The sequence below is a fragment of the Phacochoerus africanus genome, chromosome 4 (assembly GCF_016906955.1).
Source record: "Phacochoerus africanus isolate WHEZ1 chromosome 4, ROS_Pafr_v1, whole genome shotgun sequence".
Lineage (NCBI taxonomy): Eukaryota > Metazoa > Chordata > Mammalia > Artiodactyla > Suidae > Phacochoerus > Phacochoerus africanus.
The window spans coordinates 78,514,332-78,535,399 of record NC_062547.1 but is presented as its reverse complement, the minus strand read 5'-3'; the positions used below and the strand labels follow the sequence as shown (position 1 = coordinate 78,535,399).

The 21,068-nt window shown below is 38.4% G+C and overlaps 1 protein-coding gene across 4 annotated transcripts in view; it reads right to left on the bottom strand.

The window, feature by feature from the left end:
• Positions 1-330: 330 nt before the first annotated feature.
• The window catches only part of MAPK9 (mitogen-activated protein kinase 9), a 63,870-nt gene continuing 43,132 nt past the window's right edge, over positions 331-21,068 (bottom strand). For 3 of the 4 annotated variants that reach the window (XM_047777858.1, XM_047777859.1, XM_047777860.1), the window contains 7 exons: positions 19,646-19,811; positions 18,000-18,071; positions 14,622-14,804; positions 12,892-13,016; positions 11,790-11,853; positions 5,532-5,603; positions 331-4,070 (listed from right to left, as the gene is read on the bottom strand). In XM_047777858.1, the coding sequence (XP_047633814.1) occupies positions 3,928-4,070; positions 5,532-5,603; positions 11,790-11,853; positions 12,892-13,016; positions 14,622-14,804; positions 18,000-18,071; positions 19,646-19,811 (825 nt within the window). In that variant the 3' untranslated portion in view covers positions 331-3,927. Of the gene's footprint in view, positions 4,076-5,531; positions 5,604-11,789; positions 11,854-12,891; positions 13,017-14,621; positions 14,805-17,999; positions 18,072-19,645; positions 19,812-21,068 lie in introns of all 4 variants that reach the window. The other variant, XM_047777861.1, reaches the window with a different exon arrangement.

Here is a 21,068-nt window from a genome sequence, read left to right as displayed (position 1 = left end):
AATAACTGCCTCGTTGTCAAAGGTAACCTTATGCTTACAGTCACACGAGTAAGCCACACCATCTTCAGGAAAGTACACAATGTTATTTTGAAATATTATCCCTTCTCCAACCAAAAAGATCCCACCCACTATATCTACCATTTAAGTCAATAAATCAAAAGTATTTTAGTTCTATCTACATTGAAAGTGGGAACAGGATAAGCTAGAAAAATGGAACCCAGATCATTATCAAGAGAAATGTTTTCCTTCTCTAGAGACCTTTAAAAATAAGACTGACACTCATCTATCTGGAATGATTTTAGTCCTTTTAAGCAGAAAAAAGAGAGTGAGTCATTGAGGGCACTTTCATTCCTGTGGTTTTAAGTAGTAAATATCCTAAAGTGCCTCAAAACCAGAAGTGAAACAAAAGAGGCGCATCCCAAGCACAAAACCACAAGCACACAGGCACCATTAGGGAATTTAAATAATACAAGGAAACACTGACTGGTGGATTCTCCCTACCGCACTTTGTGAGGAGACAATTATATCAATACTCCGAATATTCAAATTTGACCATATATAGATTGACCACATAAATATATATATTTTGACCACACGTGCGGCATGTGGAACTTCCCTGGCCAGGGATCGAACCCATGCTGCAGTTGTGACCTGTGCCACAGTTGCAACAAAGTTGGATCCTTAACCCACTGCTCCACACTGGAGCTTCCCAAATATTCAACTTTGTACTGCATGTTTTTGAAAACTTAGATTCAGAAATTCACATATTATTTTCAGTAAGAGATTTAACAGAAATGTTTTGCTTTTCAATTTAAAGACATTTGTGAATATTGATTGAAATGATGACACTCCAACATCTACCCATGTTCATGTTAAATCTGTAATCAGAGATGGTGATGTAGAAATACAGTCAATTGTCACTTAAAAACACACAAAAATTAGACATGCTATACATTTCTCTTTTAAAATGTATTTGTATTATTTTCACCAATCAAAACACACATAATATATTTTATTATAAAACATTAGGCAATGTTACTTTTGAGATATGCAATTTGAAAGGTCACACCTGTGTTTACTACCAGTATGAAACACCGGAGGAGTTACATTAGAAATCAGCCAGATGAACTCATATATCATTACCATGACTTTCATGGCATCAAAGCTGGGTTAAACCAGTATCTCATTCAGTGTTTCAACTATGGACTCTGGGTGTCAGTAAGGGGCCTTGCCGAGGGTTTTCTCCTTTCAGCACTGTGGCTCTGAGTTTCATGTCTCAAAGATAAGCACAGAGCCCTGTTTCCACAGCTGATCAACACTGAGCAGGATGTGTTTCTAGAATGCTCTCCTACTCTGACAGACTCTGTCTGCTCTCTGGAACCTGCACTTGAAATCAAGACCCAACACTGGGGAGGCAGTCATTTCCATTTTGACTGAAAACTAAGTCAACAAACAAAACAAACCTAGTCCAAATTCCAGGCTAATAATAAATTACCTGGTTTATAAAAATATGTGTCCAAAATAGTTACTTCCAGGGTTGTGTACAATATAAATTACAAAAATAAAATAGAAAAGATGAAAAATTGAGCAAATTTTTCAGTTCTTTATCCAACATCAGCATTTATCCATGGAGAGCAGTTTAAAACCATCTGCATTGCACCAGGACCCTGGCACATCTTGGCTCAGGTGGGAGGACCCTGAAGTGGGGTGAGGTATTTCTGTGGAGCTCTGCTGACTGCAGCCCTGTGGCCTGTCCTAGCACACTGCACTCACTGCTCTCTGAAGGAAGGTGGTCTTGGCAGGAAAGCCATCCACACCACCAAGGACTCCATCCGCGAACACACAGAGGAATGGGTAAGCAGAAAGCCTTATCTGTGCGGCATCTAGCTCCTCTTAAGTATGGGGCCTGGCTGAATGTACAGTCACCCAGGCTAAGTGGGACCTCGATGTGCCCTCAGCATCCCTGTGCTGCATATACACAATCCTAGGACAAATAATGCATTTTAAAAACTCTCCCCTTTCTTTGTTTTTCTTTTTAAAGATAGATTCAGTAAAGTCTTTTTAAAGAATGTATATTAGAGAGGAGGCCACTTGAAGATGTGTATGTATGTATAATGATAACTATCTTCACTATTCCATCAGGCCTCCAAAACCAAAATAATCTCAAGCCATGTAACTGGTGTTTCTGCCTCAACCAAGTTATTATTTCCATCTTATAGCTGAATGTGTCTAAACCTCACAATATAAAACTATTATTTCAATATTAATTTTGTTCATCAAGGGTTCCAGTTTCCAGTGATAAGACCAATCAATAAGATACAATTGGTGCAGAGAATCACATATTTTAGATAATATTTATAATAAACTTTCTTATCAAAGTTCCTCCTCAGAACACATTCTATAGAATGTGAACAATGGTGACCCAATAGCTTCCAAAATAATTAAACACAAGATATGAATCTGTAATAGAATGAGCTCAAGGGAAAAGCATTATGAGCACAGGTAGCTAAAATGTGACCATCGTAACTCCATTTCTGCAATGACACTTCAATACTCAGTATTTCAGTGGGTTTTGAATAGTTTCCATATTGAAAGTCTGAAAGTATCAATTTCAGGTGAGCAGTTTTAAATCAGAAAATATTCAATAGTTAATCATTACTCTTTAGGGCATTTCCTCCATATCCCTCAGATGGGTTTTCCCAGAACATTCATGGATTTCCCTTAGGAAAAGGAAATGCCGCCATAAAGTGGAAAACAACCACAAACAGGCATTCTGAATTGGCATGCTTCCTCAAACAGACCAAAGGGGGATTTGTGTGGTTTCTTTCAGAAAAGAAAGAAAATCGAGTAAGCATGCGGTGTTGGAAGAGGGAAACTCTGCCTTGTGAAATCACGGATCTTACCTTGAGCGATGGAAGGTAAGAGAGGACCCAGTCCAGGCTCAGGCAAAGCAAGCACTTAGTAAGTGACTGCAATCATCTTTAGTGATCACTTTGTAAAATTTTTCTCTACCAGCAGTTGATGGGTTCAAGAATGTGTATGCCATCATATTGAGATGGGGTGTTAGGTGACTAATAAAGAAGGCGAAGTTCTAGGTATAGCATTTTAAATTAATATGAAGTTCAGAAGACAAAGAGAAAAGAGATAGAGTACATAGGAATTAAAGGTATATGATATTTTAAGCAGCACAAAACAAAACTTAAAATTTTATCATGCAGTAAAGCTGAATGTACAGTCACCCAGACTAAGACAATTTAGAGAAAACAAAGTGTCCTGGTTTTAGCAGTGGTAATTCTCAGCCCAAATGTGACAAATTTAGGAAAAGTTACATTTTTTAATTTATTTAACAGATTTACTTACATTCCTTCTGAAATATGAAAGAAAATAACTCATACCCTAAAGGAAGGTAAGATACAATAATATGATGGCAGCCAATTAATATACATAAATCTATTTTTTCTGGACAGACACCAAATTACTTAAAAGGATTAAGAGACAATTCTAGAAGCAGCACTACCTAGAAGATTATTTGGCTTTTAAATACTGTTTTTCAAAGTGCTAGAGGGCAAGTCCAAGCAAGCATTTGCGGTCACATGCATATAAGTCCCAACAATTACTGAAGATGAGAAATTGTCACTACTATTACCATACAACTTAAAAAAAAATCTATTCTAATTGCTCACCTGAAATGACCTTGAACAAAATCTCTAGAAGTGTGGTTTGCACTTTTTTTTTCTTCAGACATAATCTGCTTCATTTTATAATCTAAGCAAGGCAAGCCTAGTACAACTGAGTAGGGGCAAGGCATCGTGTTTCTTACATGCAGAACATGGAGTTTTTCTATTTGGTTCCATCAACTCCCAAGCATTTCAGGCCCATGGAAGCAAGAGTTCCTTCACTGATGACAAGCTTGCTATTTCTAACTTATCATCGACAACCTTCAAGGGGTCCCGTTGAGGCATCCAGACTGCTGTCTGTGTCTGAGGCCAGCGTCTGCTCAGTGGACATGGATGAAATGTCATTGATAGATGACGACTGAGAAGGAGTGGCGTTGCTACTTACTGCTGCATCTGTGCTAAGAAAACCAAATATAATAAAATCTGAGGCACGACATTGTTGCAAATCCAGGCAGTGAGACTTCAGGCCATTTCTCAGCTTTTCCTTTTGTAGCTTCCTGTACTAACTATTAGTATAAACAAGAAATTAGTTGACTGTACATTTTGAACCTTTGCTGGAGTCTTTCTTTAGGCTCAAAATCCCAAATATTCCTGTCTTCCCTTGCAACATTTCTTTTCTTCCCAATGGCTAATCATCATATATGTACTTGTGTATAATCATGTTAACTGCTTAGAAAATATCTGCTAGTTTTAAAAAGATATTTTTTTAAAAACTGCTGAATTTATCCTAAAACTAAAAAAAAAAATCACAAAAAGTTTAATCCCAAATAGGATTCAAGTGTCATCAGACATTTCAATTATAATCATAAACAGCCCAAGGAAAAAAGTATCAACCTTTGCAGAATTCTTTTACAGTAAAAATACCTTCCAAAATAAGAACTGCATACAAACAAAAAAAGGAAAAAAATTATAAAGAACACTTGTTCATTTTATTTTTGCTTTTTAAATTCCCAAAGGCAAATGAAACTATCCCATTTCTTACTGTCTATATTTTAGTCTGGTTTTAGCAAAAATAAAACATCCAGACTCTCAGAGGTCAGTCTTAAATTTGTGCTTTGTTAACAAAAAGTACCTAAATTCACATTATACTCATATACTCTCTAGACACTCGACACACGTCATGAATAAGGAGTGCAATTTGCATTTATGTGTGTCTGTGTGTGCGCACATTTCCCAGTGGGAGTGGAATAATAAAATAAATATAAAGAGTTTTGTTTAAGGTCAAACTCTACAAGACACAAGTTAACACCACATATATTATGTCTCTAGTAATCATACAATTATCTAATGGTTAGAATTCTACCACTAAGTAGATCAAGTAGAAAGATGGGAGAATTATATGAACAATCTTCTTGAAAGAAAAGTAAATTCCATTTTATCTAGATTCACGTTGATATTCTTTTTAACTGGTTAGGACCAGTACAAAGAGGGTCATACACATTGAAAAAGCTTTAAGAAGCTCCCTTGTGGTGCAATGGGTTAAGGATCTGGTGTTGTCACTGAAGCGGCTCAGGCTGCTGTGGTGTGGGTTTGATCCTTGGCCTGGGAACTTCCATATGCCATGGGCATGCCCCCACCCTCCAAAGAGGGTTTAAATTCAATTTCCTTATAAAAAAAACTGACAACAGTGTTACAAAGATGAACAAGCATGTTCATAACACAGTTCACTGCCTGGCCCATCAGTAAAATATTCACTGCCATCACTGGGACAAACCAAAAAGGGGAAGACTATTTCACAGAAAAAGTTTTCAAACCCAATATTGGTCAAGCTGGCACTTAACACACTGCTTCTTATAAAAACTAAATAGGGAAAGAAAAATAATATACAATCAAACTATTAAAGCAATCACTAACCTGAAGGTTGATCTTTTACAACACCATTCTTGTTTCTTTCTTCCCAATCCATTACTTCTTTGTAAATTAGCTCTTAAAATAGAAATGCAAGTTAAAACAGCTTCACCAGTTTCCTTGCATCTCTAAATCCTGCTTCCAAATCACACAGAACCACTCCAAGGGCACCGTGATGTATTAGACAAGTAATTTAGTAATATAGTTTACCTAGACTAAAACATTGATATTTGATCCATTATATCTTTTCAACCAACTGTTAAGCCAAAATGTAGGGTGGTTCTGGATCCACGAGGGGGGTTTACAAAGAGAAGCAAGCGTGGGGGCTGGGGATAGGGGAGAAAAGAGAGGGAGGGAAAGTATGAGCAAAGTGGCTCAAACAGGACAGTTTAGAGTATCAGATGTTCTCACACCTGTCTGCACATGTTTTTCTCCATCATTACTTGTGGTTCTCCAAACGTAACCCCTTCAGGGACAGCTGTGGCTCTTTCCTGGGATGTGGAAGCCGGTGGCAAACATATCCGGGAGTATTCCAACTGAAGGTTGACATCCTGCTTGGGTCATTAGCACCAAGACCTGGCCCCACGCAATGGTCTGTAGGCTCCAGTGCTAGGACACCTCAGGCCAGTCAATGAGGCAGGAACACAGCCCCACCCATCAGCAGACAGACTACCTAAAGACTTTCTGAGCTCACAGCCACCTCCAGACACACCCCTTGACATGGCCCTGCCTACCTAAGGGCTAAGACCCAACTCCACCCACTAGTGGGCAGGTACCAGCCCCTCCCACCAAAAAGTCTGCACAAGTCTCTAAATCAGCCTCATTCCCCAGGTGGCAGACACAAGAAGCACAAACGATACAATCCCACAGACTGTGGAAGTGAGTCCACAAACACAGGTCAGAACTTGCCCGGGGACCAGCTGGTCCTGGTCCTTAGGTGATGAGAGGGGAATGCACTGCTGGCACACACAGGATATCTCCAACAGAAAGCCACTTCTCCAAGGTCAAGAAACATAACTAACCTACCATACACAAAAAAATAAATAAATACAAATAGAACTTTAAACAAAATGAGATGACAGAGGAATATGTTCCAGATGAAGGAACAAGATTAAACCCCAGAGTAACAACTAAGTGATGTGGAGATAGGCAATCTACCAAAGAGTAATGACTGTAAAGATGATCCAAGAACTCGAGAAAAGAATGAAGGCACAGAGCAAGAAATGTTTTTAACAAAGAGCTGGAAAATATAAACAACCATGGAGTCCTCTTGTGGCACAGCAGGTTAAGGATCCAGCAGTGTCATTGCACTGGTAGGGTCACTGCTATGTCATGGGTTTGATCCCTGGCCTGGGAAGTTTGACATGCCAGGGGCATGGCCAAAAACAAGAAAAAAGAAAATATAAAGACCAACCAAACAGAGTTGAAGAATACAATAACTGGAATGAAATATACACTAGAAGGAATCAGTAGCAGAATAAATGGGGTGGAAGAACAGATAGGCAAGCTGGAAGACAGAGGTCAAAATCACTGCTGCAGAACAGAATAAGAAAAAACGAATGAAAAGAAATGAAGACAGTTTAAGAGACAATGGGACAATGTCAAACACAACAAATTCACATTATAGGGGTCTCAGAAGGACAAGATAGAAAGAGGGCCTGAGGCAAATTCTACCAAACATTTAGAGAAGAGCTAACACCTATCCTTCTGAAACTATTCCAAAAAATTGCAGAGGAAGGGATACTCCCAAACTCATGCTATGAGGCTACCATCACCCTGATATCAAAACCAGACAAAGATACCACAAAAAAGAAAACTGCAGGCCAATTTCACTGATGAACATAGATACAAAAATCCTCAACAAAATACTAGCAAACCATATCCAACAATACATTAAAAGGATTGCACATCATGATCAAGTGGGATTTATCCCAGGGATGCAAGGGTTCTTCAATATCCACAAATCCATCAGTGTGATACATCACATTAACAAACTGAAGAGTAAAAACCATATGATCCTCTCAATAGATGCAGAAAAAGCCTTTGACAAAATCCAACACCCATTTCTGAGAAAAACCCTTCAGAAAGTGGGCATAACGGGAACATAATAAAGGCCATATATGACAAACCCACAGCGAACATCACTCTCAATGGTGAAAAGGTGAAAGAATTCCTGCTGAGATCAGGAACAAGACAAGGATGTCCACTCTCACCACTACTATTCAACATAGCTGTGGAAGTCCTAGCAACAGCAATCAGAGAAGTAAAAGAGATAAAAGGAATCCAAATTGGAAAGGAAGAAGAAAAACTATCACTATTTGCAGATGACATGATACTATACCTAGAAAATCCTAAAGACTCTACCAGAAAACTGGTAGAGCTCATCTATGAATTTGGCAAAGTCACAGGATACAAAATTAATACACAGAAATCCATGGCATTTCTATACACTAACAATGAAAGATCAGAAAGAGAAATTAGGGAAGCAATCCCGTTTACCATTGCATCCAAAAGAATAAAATACCTAGGAGTAAACCTACCCAAAGAAACAAAAGACCTGTACTCTGAAAACTATAAGACACTGATGAAAGAAATCAAAGATGACACAAATAGATGGAAAGACATACCATGCTCTTGGACTGGAAGAGTTAATATTATCCAAATGACTATACTACCCAAGGCAATCTACAGATTCAATGAAATCCCTATCAAATTACCAAGGACATCTTTCACAGAACTCGAACAAAATATTTTAAAGTTTGTTTGGAAGCACAAAAGACCAGAATAGCCAAAGACATCCTGAAAAAGAAAAACGGGCCTGGAGGAATCAGGCTCCTGGACTTCAGACTATACTACAAAGCAACAGTCATCAAAACCATATGGTACTGGCACAAAGACAGAAATATAGATCTGTGGAACATGATAGAAAGCCCAGAATTAAACCCCCACACCCACAGCCAACTCACCTATGACAAAGGAGGCAAGAATATACAACGGAGAAAGGACAGCTTGATCAATAAGTGGTGCTGGGAAAACTGGACAGCCACATGTAAAAGAATGAAATGAGAACACTCCCTAACACCATACACAACAATAAACTCAAAATGGATTAAAGACCTAGATATAAGACCAGACACTATAAAACTCTTAGAGAAAAACATAGGCCGAACACTCTCCAACATAAACAGCAACATCTTCTCAGATCCACCTCTCAGAGTATTAACAACAAAAACAAAAATAAACAAATGGGACTTAATTAAACTTCAAAGTTTCTGCACAGCAAAGGAAACCCTAAACAAAACGAAAAGGCAACCCACCAAATGGGAGAAAATCTTTGCAAATGAACCGACTGACAAGAGATTAATCTCCAAAATTTATAAACACTTTCTGCAGCTCAATACCAAAAAAACAAACAACCCCATCAAAAAATGGGCACAAGATCTAAACAGACAATTCTCCAAAGAAGACATACAGATGGCCAAAAAACACATGAAAAGATGTTCAACATCACTCATTATTAGAGAAATGCAAATTAAATCCACCATGAGGTACCCCCTTACACCAGCCAGAATGGCCATCATCATAAAGTCTATAAACAGTAAGTGCTGGAGAGGGTGTGGAGAAAAAGGAACTCTATTACACTGTTGGTGGGATTGTAAATTGGTGCAACCATGGTGGAAAACAGTATGGAGATTCCTCAGAAAACTAAAAATAGAACTACCATTTGATCCAGCAGTCCCACTCCTGGGCATCTATCCAGAGAAAACCATGACTCGAAGAGACACATGTACTCCAGTGTTTATTTGCAGCACTATTTGCAATAGCTAAGACATGGAAACAACCTAAATGTCCATCAACAGAGGAGTAGATCAAGAAGATGTGGTACATATACACGATGGAATATTACTCAGCCATTAAAAAGAACGAAATACCAGCATTTTTTGCAACATGGATGGACCTAGAAATTATCATGCTAAGTGAAGTCAATCATACAGTGGAGACACCAACATCAAATGCTTTCACTGACATGTGGAATCTGAAAAAAGGACAGAATGAACTTCTTTGCAGAACAGATACTGACTCACAGACTTTGAAAAACTATGGTTTCTAAAGGAGACAGTTCGGGAGGTGGAGGATGCGCTGGGGGGGTGAGGGGATGCGCTGGGGTTGTGGGATGGAAATCCTATAAAATTGGATTGTGACGATCACTATACAACTATAAATGTAATAAATTCATTGAGTAATTAAAAAGAAAGAAAGAAAGAGGGCCTGAGAACATATTTGAAGAGATAACAGCTGAAAAATTCCCTAAGATAGGAAAGGAAATAATCCCCCAAATTTAGGAAGCACAGAGTCCCATACAGCATGAACTCAAGGAGGTTATGCCAAGACACACGGTAACCAAATTGACATAAATTAAAGATAAAGAGAAAATGTCAAAAGCCATGAGGGAAAAGCAGCAAATAACATACAAAGGAACTCCCTAAGGTTATCAGCTGATTTTTCAGCAGAAACTCAGAAGGCCAGAAGGCCATAACAGAGTAGCAGGATATATTTAAAGTGATGAAAGAGAAACCTACAACCAAGAATATCCTGCAAGGCTCTCTTTCAGATTCAATGGAGAAATTAACAGCAAAAGCAAAAAGTAAAAGAATTCAGCACCACCAAATGTAACTCCTCCAGATTGGCCAGAAATTAATCCAATTACCTAAGCTTTTTCTTGGCTTCAACGTGTTTTCCTCAATTTTCATTTGTAAGAAAAACTAATTACCTATCACATAAGCTATTAGGGGCACCCTAAAATTTTGGTATTCATGAAATAAAATTAGCACATTGCAAGTGCTAAGGCCTATGGGTCAGCATGTCACCCTGGTTGGTGGCCGGGTACATGCCCTGCTGAGTAGGTCACTGCTATTCCGACACCCCACCGACATCCCAGGGAGGGGCCCTTGGGCAGGACACATTACCACATTTAAACTGCATTGACCATAGTTCTCAATTACTACTGATTCTACTTTTTAATGAAAAACTTTAAGTTCAGCCTCTTTATTACTGATTTAGTTTGTTTTGGGTTGTTTGGTTAATCTTATAGCAGTAATAATAACTATTTGCATAGTTTTGATCTGCAATTTTCCCCAAACTCTCATTTTAAAATACCCATGTAACTATATGGCTTACAAATACAACAGAAGTTCATATGACCCCAGTGGGGTCTCCCATGTCTGCTTTACAGGGGCCTGTGAATTGGGGTTATTCAAGAATTTGCAACATGTTATCAAGTGTGATAAAATTACTGAGTTTAGTTTACAAAGTAAGATTTGATAATGTAACACTGTGTGAAAAAGCCTTTATTTTCCTCTTTTGAAGCAAATGGTATGCAGTTCATACATGTTCCTCTCTAATTCTGTTATCTTCTAGCTCTTTTTCTACTGGAAGTGGGACAAGAGAGAATAAACAGGCTGCAGGGTCTTTTGCCCCTGCTTCCAGAAAGGCTATTGTCAAAAAGTGAAAAGTTGCCCCCTTTCAGGAAATGTAATGGGCATATATCCGTACAAAACTTTCCTTGGAAAAGACAAATGCACCCGCATGTTCATTGCAGCACTATTCACAATAGCCAAGACATGGAAACAACCCAAATGTCCATCGACATATGATTGGATTAGGAAGATGTGGTACATATACACAATGGAATACTACTCAGCCATAAAAAAGAACAAAATAATGCCATTTGCAGCAACATGGATAGAACTAGAGACTCTCATACTGAGTGAAGTAAGTCAGAAAAAGAAAGACAAATACCATATGATATCACTGATATCTGGAGTCTAATACATGGCACAAATGAACCTTTCCACAGAAAAGAAAATCATGGACTTGGAGAATAGACTTGTGGTTGCCAAGGGGGAGGGAGTGGGATGGATTGCGAGCTTGGAGTTAATAGATGCAGACTATTGCCTCTGGAATGGATTAGCAATGAGATCCTGCTGTATATCACTGGGAACTATGTCTAGTCACTTATGATGGAGCATGATAATGTGAGAAAAAAGAATGTATACATGTATGTGTAACTGGGTCACCATGCTGTGCAATAGAAAATTGACAGAACACTATAAACCAACTATAATGGAAAAAATAAATATAATTATATATATATTAAAAAAAGATCTATGCAATCAATAAGCAATAAGAAGTGATAAAATTTAAAAAAAAAAAAGGAAAGATTATTAGAAATGTCATAAGGATCAAAATAAGTCCTGTCTTTACCTTTCCATTCTTCAATGGCATGTTCTCTTTCTTCCAACTGGGCATCATAAATCTGAGGTGGTGGCTAAAAATTAAATTACAGGTAAAGTCAGTAGTTAAAAAAATAATGAGGCATGAAGAAAAAGAATCACCTGTAAGACTTCTAAAATATTTATAATATGGATATAATTTCATTCAGTACATGGTTTATTAATGATTTCTTCATAAGTATGCTATTTAATCAGTTTCAGAATCAAAATAAAGGGGAAAAAAAAACCCAAAATAGTTATTATGGTCTTTTTAATAATTGTGCTCTAAAGACATCTGCTCAAATGTAATTATAAAATTAGTAATCACAGGTCACTTCCTAGGAATCTACCCTGGACAAGGTACTATGCTTAGGAAATAAAGAAACTGCAAAACATTTCAGGTTTACATTTCTTATGTTAGAACTCCCAAACTCAATCTACAATTCATAAATGGACTGTTCCAAAAATTTTCTTAAAATCACATGTTTATAAACCAGATTCTTTTCATATAAGCCAATGTTTAAAATGGTGGTTAAATGCATAGGTCAAGATATAAAACTGTGTTCTACTAATGGCACAAAATGGGTATGCTGCTATGTGGTTATTTCACTTCCAAGACCATCTATACCAGTGCTGCTATAGAAAAATGTACATGAGCACTAACTCAGAAGTGGTACTCCCCTAGCAGGTACCTCTGGGGAAGGATTAATAACCTTGTGATTTTCAGCAAGTTTCTTAGCCTGACTGGATGCCTAAACAAGAGAATGTAAGCAAAGCCCAAAGCACACTGCCAGGTACATAAACGGATGCCTAAAAGCAATGATATTATGATCACGCATCAGCATTGGCATAATGAAGACAGTTATATCACCACAGCATAAGCACATTCACTCCTGAGGTACTCTGAGTAGAGCCCTAGTATTAAGAGTCCCAGAAGGAGTTGTGGCCCATATAACATGGCCTTGTTATAATCAGGAGTCCTTTTAAATCTAGGACTTGCTATCTTTAGGAAGCCATTCCAGACTCACAGACAGAAGATCCAAGGAAATGTATGCTCTGCTCTACACATAAGTCTTTTCAAAATAGATGCTTACCGCTTCTGCTTCAGCAGGGTCATACCAAACAGTAATATAAGGGTGACGCAAAGCTTCATCTACAGAGATTCGTTTGTCAGGATCTATCACTAACATTTTTGATAACAATTCTCTGGCTTGATTTGCTAGGGTGAAAACAAATATTAGATTAATAAACTAATGCTGTTGATCTGAAAAATCACATAATAAAGAACTAAATATGATAGCACAGAAAGAACAAAAATATATTTTGATAGGTTCAAGATTACATTAGAAGGAGTTCCCGTCGTGGCGCAGAGGGAAAGAATCTGACTAGGAACCATGAGGTTTCAGGTTTGATCCCTGGCCTCGCTCAGTGGGTTAAGGATCCGGAGTTGCCATGAGCTGTGGTGTAAGTCGCAGATGTGGCTCAGATCTGGTGTTGCTATGGCTGTGACGTAGGCTGGAAGCTACAGCTCTGATTAGCCCCCTAGCCTGGGAACCTTCATATGCCGTAGGTGCAGCCCTAAAAAGACAAAAGACAAAAGACAAAAAAAAAAAAAAGATTACATTAGAGCCTTTTTCTTGAAGAGTAAGTCAAACAGCCACTTCCACTATAAACCAGGCTTTCGAATGTACTTTGAGTCTCTGAATCTGGAAGGGGAGAAGGACACAGGGCCCAAGGCTGAGAAGCCATGGGCCAGGGAGGGTGCAGGAGCTGAGCTAAGGGTGGCACTGCCAAGAATGTAGGCATGAAGCACAGGTGATATTTTCTTGATGCTACATCAAAATGAAATTAGAAGAGACCACATAATGATTTCAGGGGAGTTCCCGTCGTGGCGCAGTGGTTAACGAATCCGACTAGGAACCATGAGGTTGCGGGTTCAGTCCCTGCCCTTGCTCAGTGGTTTAACGATCCAGCGTTGCCGTGAGCTGTGGTGTAGGTTGCAGACGCGGCTCGGATCCTGCGTTGCTGTGGCTCTGGCGTAGGCCGGTGGCTATAGCTCCGATTCGACCCCTAGCCTGGGAACCTCCATATGCTGCAGGAGCAGCCCAAGAAATAGCAAAAAGACAAAAAAAAAAAGAGAGAGACCACATAATGATTTCATATTTGCACAGTATAAAACACTTCACAGATGCCTCTGCCTTGCCAATCTGTATACAATGTTGGCGACATACACTTAAAAAAAGAATTAGAGATTAGCAATTAGGAAGAAACCCAACAAGTTCAATAACTTGGTTAAATACAAGACTCACCCAGGTTTCAGCGATTAAAGTTTACACATACAGGCAAAGGAGAAATAGGGCTTTTCTAAAACAGGCACAGTTTACCTTGATATGGAGAGAAACAAATCTATTCTTTCCCCTTCGAACACATTTTAGTGATGGACACAGGAGAAAGGGAGGAGGAACCTTTTCAAATTGAACTATAATATGGCTTCTGACTCTTCAATGGGGTTAGAATCTTTATTCAAGTATTCTTTAAAGCTGAAAACTGAATTCCAACTGCTGTAATTAACATAAGAATTTCAAACTGATGTAAATATTTTAATTTTGACCTAAGTTAAGTCACTTTATTAAGGACAAAACTTCTAAGTCATTACGATTTCTTTCTGAAATGCCTTTCATTCTAGCCTTCATTCAGCCCTAAATGACTTTGAGGTCTTCAACTATTTTGTCTCCCAGTGTCCACAGGTTTTAAAATGCAAACATGAAAAATGAAAGTTTCACTCAGATTATGAAAACAAGTCTAAGAAAAGATCATATCTTACTTTTAATTTTGTCTCGTTCAGATTCTGATGGGAATATCCAATCTGGAAAGAGTTCTTCAAATTTGATTCCAGGATACTTTGGTCTGTTTTCTACATAATTCCTCACAGTCGGCTGAAGTTTCTTCATGAACTCTGCAGATGGTGTTCCTAGCTGCTCAATAACTTTATTCCACTGATCAATATCTAAGGAGTCTCTTGAGGAAAATACAACTGAAATGCCTTATATTCATATCACATAAAGTAGCATCACTCAAAGAAAAAACTCAAGTTATATTTATACTTAACAAATAATTAACCAGGCCATCCCATTGGGTCAGCAGAAGCACTTGGAAATAATATTCAAATCAGGTTTGGATTTTCAAGTTAAGATTATTTTTAAAAATTCTGAATCTTCATAAACTATGATTACAGTTTATTAAATCAACACAATGAAGTTTATATGCCTTTCCATTCTAGATCAAAATTAAGTTATATACTTGAAATTAGATAATAATCACATATGCAAACTGAATCCAGTTCTCATAATAAAGCTACATCAGCTCTAAAGCTCCTTAAACTAGAAAGACCTAAGTGACTGCTCAGTTTACAGCCGGGATGGGGTGCATGAGGGAGGGGGCAGGAGCCAGGACTCTGGACTTTCTGAGCCCTCACCACGTCCTTTCCCACTGTAGCTGGGCTTACACGGAGCAGTGACAGCTTTGAGAGGTCATTCTGTTTTACTTGGCACTGACTCCCAACATCACATCACCAAGGAGTATGTTTTACTTCCTTTCAAAGTACCTGACCTGGGTTTCAGACTTCACTGGGCATTAGACACTCATCAGGTGTCAGGCAGTCTTCCCTGGGTCTCATTTTCCTATTTGAAAAACGCAGATAATACCAGCTTTGCCTCTTTCACTGGGGGCTTGGATAGCTAGCAAGATGAATGTGGAAAGTGATTCTAAAACCATAAAAATTATCCAAGAGAATGCAAGCCAGAGGAATCAAACAAAGAGCATCTGAAAAAGTGACTAATTGAGGTATGTCTTAGAAAAAATGAAATTACATCATTATGAAAGATTGTAGGGAACAACACATGTTCTTCAAAGGACAAAGCAGGAGGTCCTCTCACCTCTCACAATGTCTTTGTTCTTGCTGGTACACCGTCACCATTTTGCTCTCCACTGGGGCCCTCCATTATCAGTCAAACATGATATCTTTTTCTCCCATCTTAAAACAACAGCCACCTTTTTTTGCTGAACATCCGTAGCTTGGCTATCATTCCCATTTGAAGCAAAACAGTTGTCTATACTAGTATCTCTAATTCCCAGTCTCTCATCCTCTCTTAAACATCCTCTCATCAGGGGTCAAGTCTCAGGCCTCATCTTTTTGACAGTGTCAATGAGCCTCCCTCAGTTAACCTGCTTCCTGGCCTCCAGCGTCCCTTGCTCTCTGGGAGGTGCCTGACTAATGCCTTCTCTTCCTCATAGACCACATGGGGACAGGAGTTCTTTTCTTCCCCAGGTCACGAAGCTAAAGCAAATCTCTGAGAACTGTAATCTGGTTTCCAGAATCTTTTCCTTTTCTTTCTTTCTTCTTTTTTTCTTTTGTTGTCTTTTTAGGGTCGCACCTGTGGCATATGGAGGTTCCTAGGCTAGGGGTCTATCGGAGCTACAGCTGTTGGCCGACACCATAGCCACAGCAATGCCAGAGCCAAGCCGCATCTGCGACCTACGCCACAGCTCACAGCAACGACAGATCCTCAGCCCACTGAGCAAGGCCAGGGACTGAACCTGCATCTTCATGGATGCCAGTTAGATTCATTTTGGCTTAGCTACAACGGGAACTCCCAGAATCTTTTTCTATGCTAGTAATTTTTAATCTAATGTTTGAAAAAGTTAGCAAAATTATCTTTGGAAAATGATGTAATCTCCATATGTTTTGAGAATGACATTAGGTGACCTTATATATAAAATTATTAATTACTGACATTGCAATATATTAATACATAAATTAAGAATTTAAAATTACTTAATAATGCACCAAAAAGTTCCCATACTTTTCATTTCTGTACTTCCTAAAGAAAACGTTTAATAAAAAAGGAAAGACGCAAAATGAATAAAAATTAAGACAAATGAATACTAAGTAGATACTTCTACGTAGTATCTTTAGAATACATCAACTTTTCCCTTTTTAAGTGAATTTATTTGCAAATTAAAGATCCCCTTATTTGCAGTTTGAAGTAGCTGAATCTAAGGTCAGAGTATGGAAAATTACTAGAAAATTTATTGGAACAAAATAAATGCTATATTTACCTTCACATAAAATCGGTGATGTGAAAAATGTCAAGGAAGGTAAATAAAATGATAGGAAAAAAATCTTTTCATTCCAAGTTGGTGTTGCGAAGAATTTACATTACAAGAAAACCACCCTCATAAAATTATAAAAAACTAAAATTACTTTAATAAAATACATTAAAAACATCGACTACACAACTTGATTTCTTTTAAAGATAACCATCAATCTGCTAGCAGACAGGGACCACTTTAAGCTTTCATAACAAAAAACAAAATCAAAAGACTAATGAAAATTTTAAGTGGTTAGAACACAAATGGAAAAGGGTATATGTGAAGTACCATGTTAGAGTAAAAAATATTGAAGATGGAAGAATATGAGGAATATGAGAAAAGAAAGCTATTGTAACTATCATATATCTATTCTCCTTTATGCTGTACATTGTTGATATGATTTGTTGACCACAATATGTTAATCTTTTGCAGTCTATATTTATTTAGACTTCCCCAATGTGTCACAAAATAACCTTCTAAGTGGATCTTCTAAAATTTTCTACAAAATGTCAGAAGGGTAACAAATAAAAAAATTTAGTACATATTGTTCCTCACAAACTTTTCACTTTAATCTTTTCATGTAGGTCTTATGCAGTGTGCTTTATCTGGTTCTTAGTTTGGGGAGAAATATTTGAATGCATCCTGGTAACTAATGAAATAGTTTATTAAACAAATTACATAAGAATATTGGCCTATGAAATTTAGACAACTTCATAGTTAAACTAATAGGATGAACTAAATAAATATTATTTTCATTTAAATAGCAAAATACACTTGTCAAAGAGTAAGTTTCTTACAAGTTATTTGTAATAAAACTAAGAACTAATATAAATTGGTTTAACTTAATTCTATGCCTCAATAAAACCATTACAGGTAGTCAAGTAAAAAAGAAAACAGAAAATGGAACCGTTTGGTTTGTGACACTAATTTAACAAACACAATCAAGACCTCCTTAGAACACAGTCTAGAATTAACAACATTTTCCTTCTGAGCTCCTGCTGCCTTTGGTGTTTATGGAAAGCATGGCCGGGAAGGTCCCCGGGAAGGATACGATCAGTGCCTTGGAATATCACACAACCTTTCACCAGCTCTCCCATGATGCAACCCACTGACCAGATATCAACTGAAAATAAAATGAAATGACAAAATTATGAAGTGCCATGAACAAAACAAAGGTGAGGAAAAGGAATTCTAACAGTATACTAAACACACAAATATGGAAAATAAATTGCTTATTAAGGGTGAACTTTTTACACAGTATGAAAGATTGCTGATCTCTATTTTGGCCTTCAGTTTGCAGCAATCTGGGCTTTTAGTGCCAAAGAGCCCAATACTTTACAGCTTCAAAAACAAAGCCCCAGAAACAAGAAGTGCTTGTCCCACGAAGCTGTTTCTAGGCAAAGGCCCACCCCACCCCCCAGCCCTTGTGGCCAGTGCCGGGTCTCTCCCTGTGAAGGATACAGTCTCTTCCTGGGAACAGGACTTTATGGAGGACCATTTCTGCCATGATGCACCCGACAGACCAGATGTCCACTACCAAACACCAGGTGATTAAAACCAGCCAGAGACCCCCACATGTCTTTTCTCAAACCCTCCTCCCAAACAAAGACAAACCCAGCTTGTCAGCAAGACTTTTGTAAAATATGAATACTGAACCTCCAGAATGAACCTTTTCTAAACTGTCAAGTCAGCAGGGCCTCATGGGGACAGGCTTATCTGGGCTCCAGATGAGGCCGGGTCAGAGGTGACCTAACTTCTGGCCGTTCACCCTCTTTCGTGGGGTCCAGCTCAACCCCAGGCCTCAGATGCCAGGGCAGAGGGCTGTTTAGTGCCCCTGCTGGTGGGGGTCGGGTGGGAGAAGCTAACAGGGGATCTGATTTTCTCTCATGTCCACGGGGGACTGGAAGCCCACAGAGCTATGTCTCTCAGAATGGGAACACAGGTTATAAAACATCTGAATAAACTTGAGGTGCAACTCATTTCATATGACTTGGGCAAACTTTCAGACTCCTTTTTTCTTAACAAGGAAATGTGATTTAGTCAAAAGTCAAATTTAGACAAATTTGTCAAAAGCTAAGTTTCTAAGAGCTCTGATATTGTTAGAATAAGTTTTGTTGTTAAAAAAATACCAATTTTAGAAATATATTGGTACCATATATTTAGAAAATTTCATGGCATTACAGTAGTAAATCAACTAAAATATTAGTAGGATAATAACAACTACACCTCTCCTCAAAAAAAAACTACCAATTTTATACATAAAAAGCACATTTTGTATTCTATTTATATCAAGTTTAAAAATAAGCAAAATCAATCTATGGTGCTGGAAATCAGGATAATGGCTTCCCTCAGGGGCTGAGACCCAAAGAGGGCCCGGAGAGTCTGGGGTGCCGCTGGTTATGTGGGTGTGCTCCGACCGAGCTGCCCACTCGGGATTTGCATACCTCCTTGTAAGTGTGTTATGCTTTGATAAATGTTCAAAAATATTAATCTCAAAAGTGAATTTTTAAAGTGAATAATTTTAACTGAAGGAAATATAAAATTAATTATTTCTCATCTGTGAACTACAATAAGCTATGTATAATACAGTCTCTATATTATATTCCATATAGTTCACAGGAAAGGGAAAAAAACTAGTGATGGCTAATAGCACTCTTTCTAAACATCTCAGCCTCTTCCAGTTCTGTCTGTACTCACCGTTCTCTTTATAGCCCATGCCCAGGATGACTTCTGGTGCCCGATAATACCGCGTCACCACATAGGGGGTCATCATAAAGTTGGTGCATGCTGTGCGGGCCAGGCCAAAGTCAAGAATCTTAAGGGTGCAATCTGATTTTACTACAATGTTGCTAGGTTTCAAATCCTAGGATAGAAATGGTTTAAATTAGAAAAATGAACCAAAGCATGCTAAGTAAACAATCTCACATTGGTAAGGATTTGTGAGGTCAGTGACTACTGAAGCATGTGAGAATGCCAGAAGGAGCAGAGTTAGAATCGAACCCTGGGATTTTTGGAACCATTTTGGAAAATTCTACCACACTGAATGTAAATGGATTAAGTGCTCCAACTAAAAGACACAGACTGGCTGAATGGATATAAAAATAAGACCCATATATATGCTGTTTACAAGGGACCCACTTCAGATCTTAGGATAATACAGACTTAAAACAAGGGGATAGAAGAAAATATTACTTGCAAATGAAAATTACAGAAAAGCAGGAGTAGCAATACTCACATCAGACAAAAGATATTTTAAAATAAAGAAAGGGAGTTCCTGTCGTGGTGCAGTGGTTAATGAATCCGACTAGGAACCATGAGGTTTCGGGTTCAATCCCTGGCCTTGCTCAGTGGGTTAAGGATCCGGCATTGCTGTGAGCTGTGGTGTAGGTTGCAGACGTGGCTCGGATCCCGAGTTGCTGTGGCTCTGGTGTAGGCCGGTGGCTACAGCTCCGACTGGACCCCTAGTCTGGGAACCTCCATATGCCATGGGAAGCGGCCCTAGAAAAGGCAAAAAGACAAAAAAATAAAAATAAAATAAAATAAAGGTCACAAGAGACAAAGACGGACGTTACATAATGATTAAAGGATCAATCCAAGAAGGAGATAAACTGAAGAAATTTAAATCAGCCTTGAGAAGTCAGACAGTCGTCTTTACCCATGTGGAAAGCTTCATGACATTCTTTTGCTTAAAACTTTCTTGAGAACTTCCACAACACCACACCTCCCTCCATGCCTGGTCATCCTCCAGTTCCCAACCCTGTGGCTCTTTCCTGCTGTCCAACAGTAATATAATTCAAGTCACATAAGTAATTTCCATTTTCTAATAGCCACCTTAGAAAGAGTGACTAGAAAAAGTAAAATTAACATTAATAATATATTTGCTTTAATCCAGTATACCTCCATAGCATTATCATTTTAAAACATAATCAACATGGGGTTCCCATTGTGGCTAAGCAGTAACGAACCCGACTAGTATCCATGAGGATGCAGGTTCCATCCCTGGACTTGCTCAGTGGGTTAAGGATCCGGCATTGCCGTGGCTGTGGTGTAGGCTGGCAGCTGCAGCTCCGATTCGACCCCAGCCTGGTAACTTTCATATGTTGCAGGTGTGGCCCTAAAA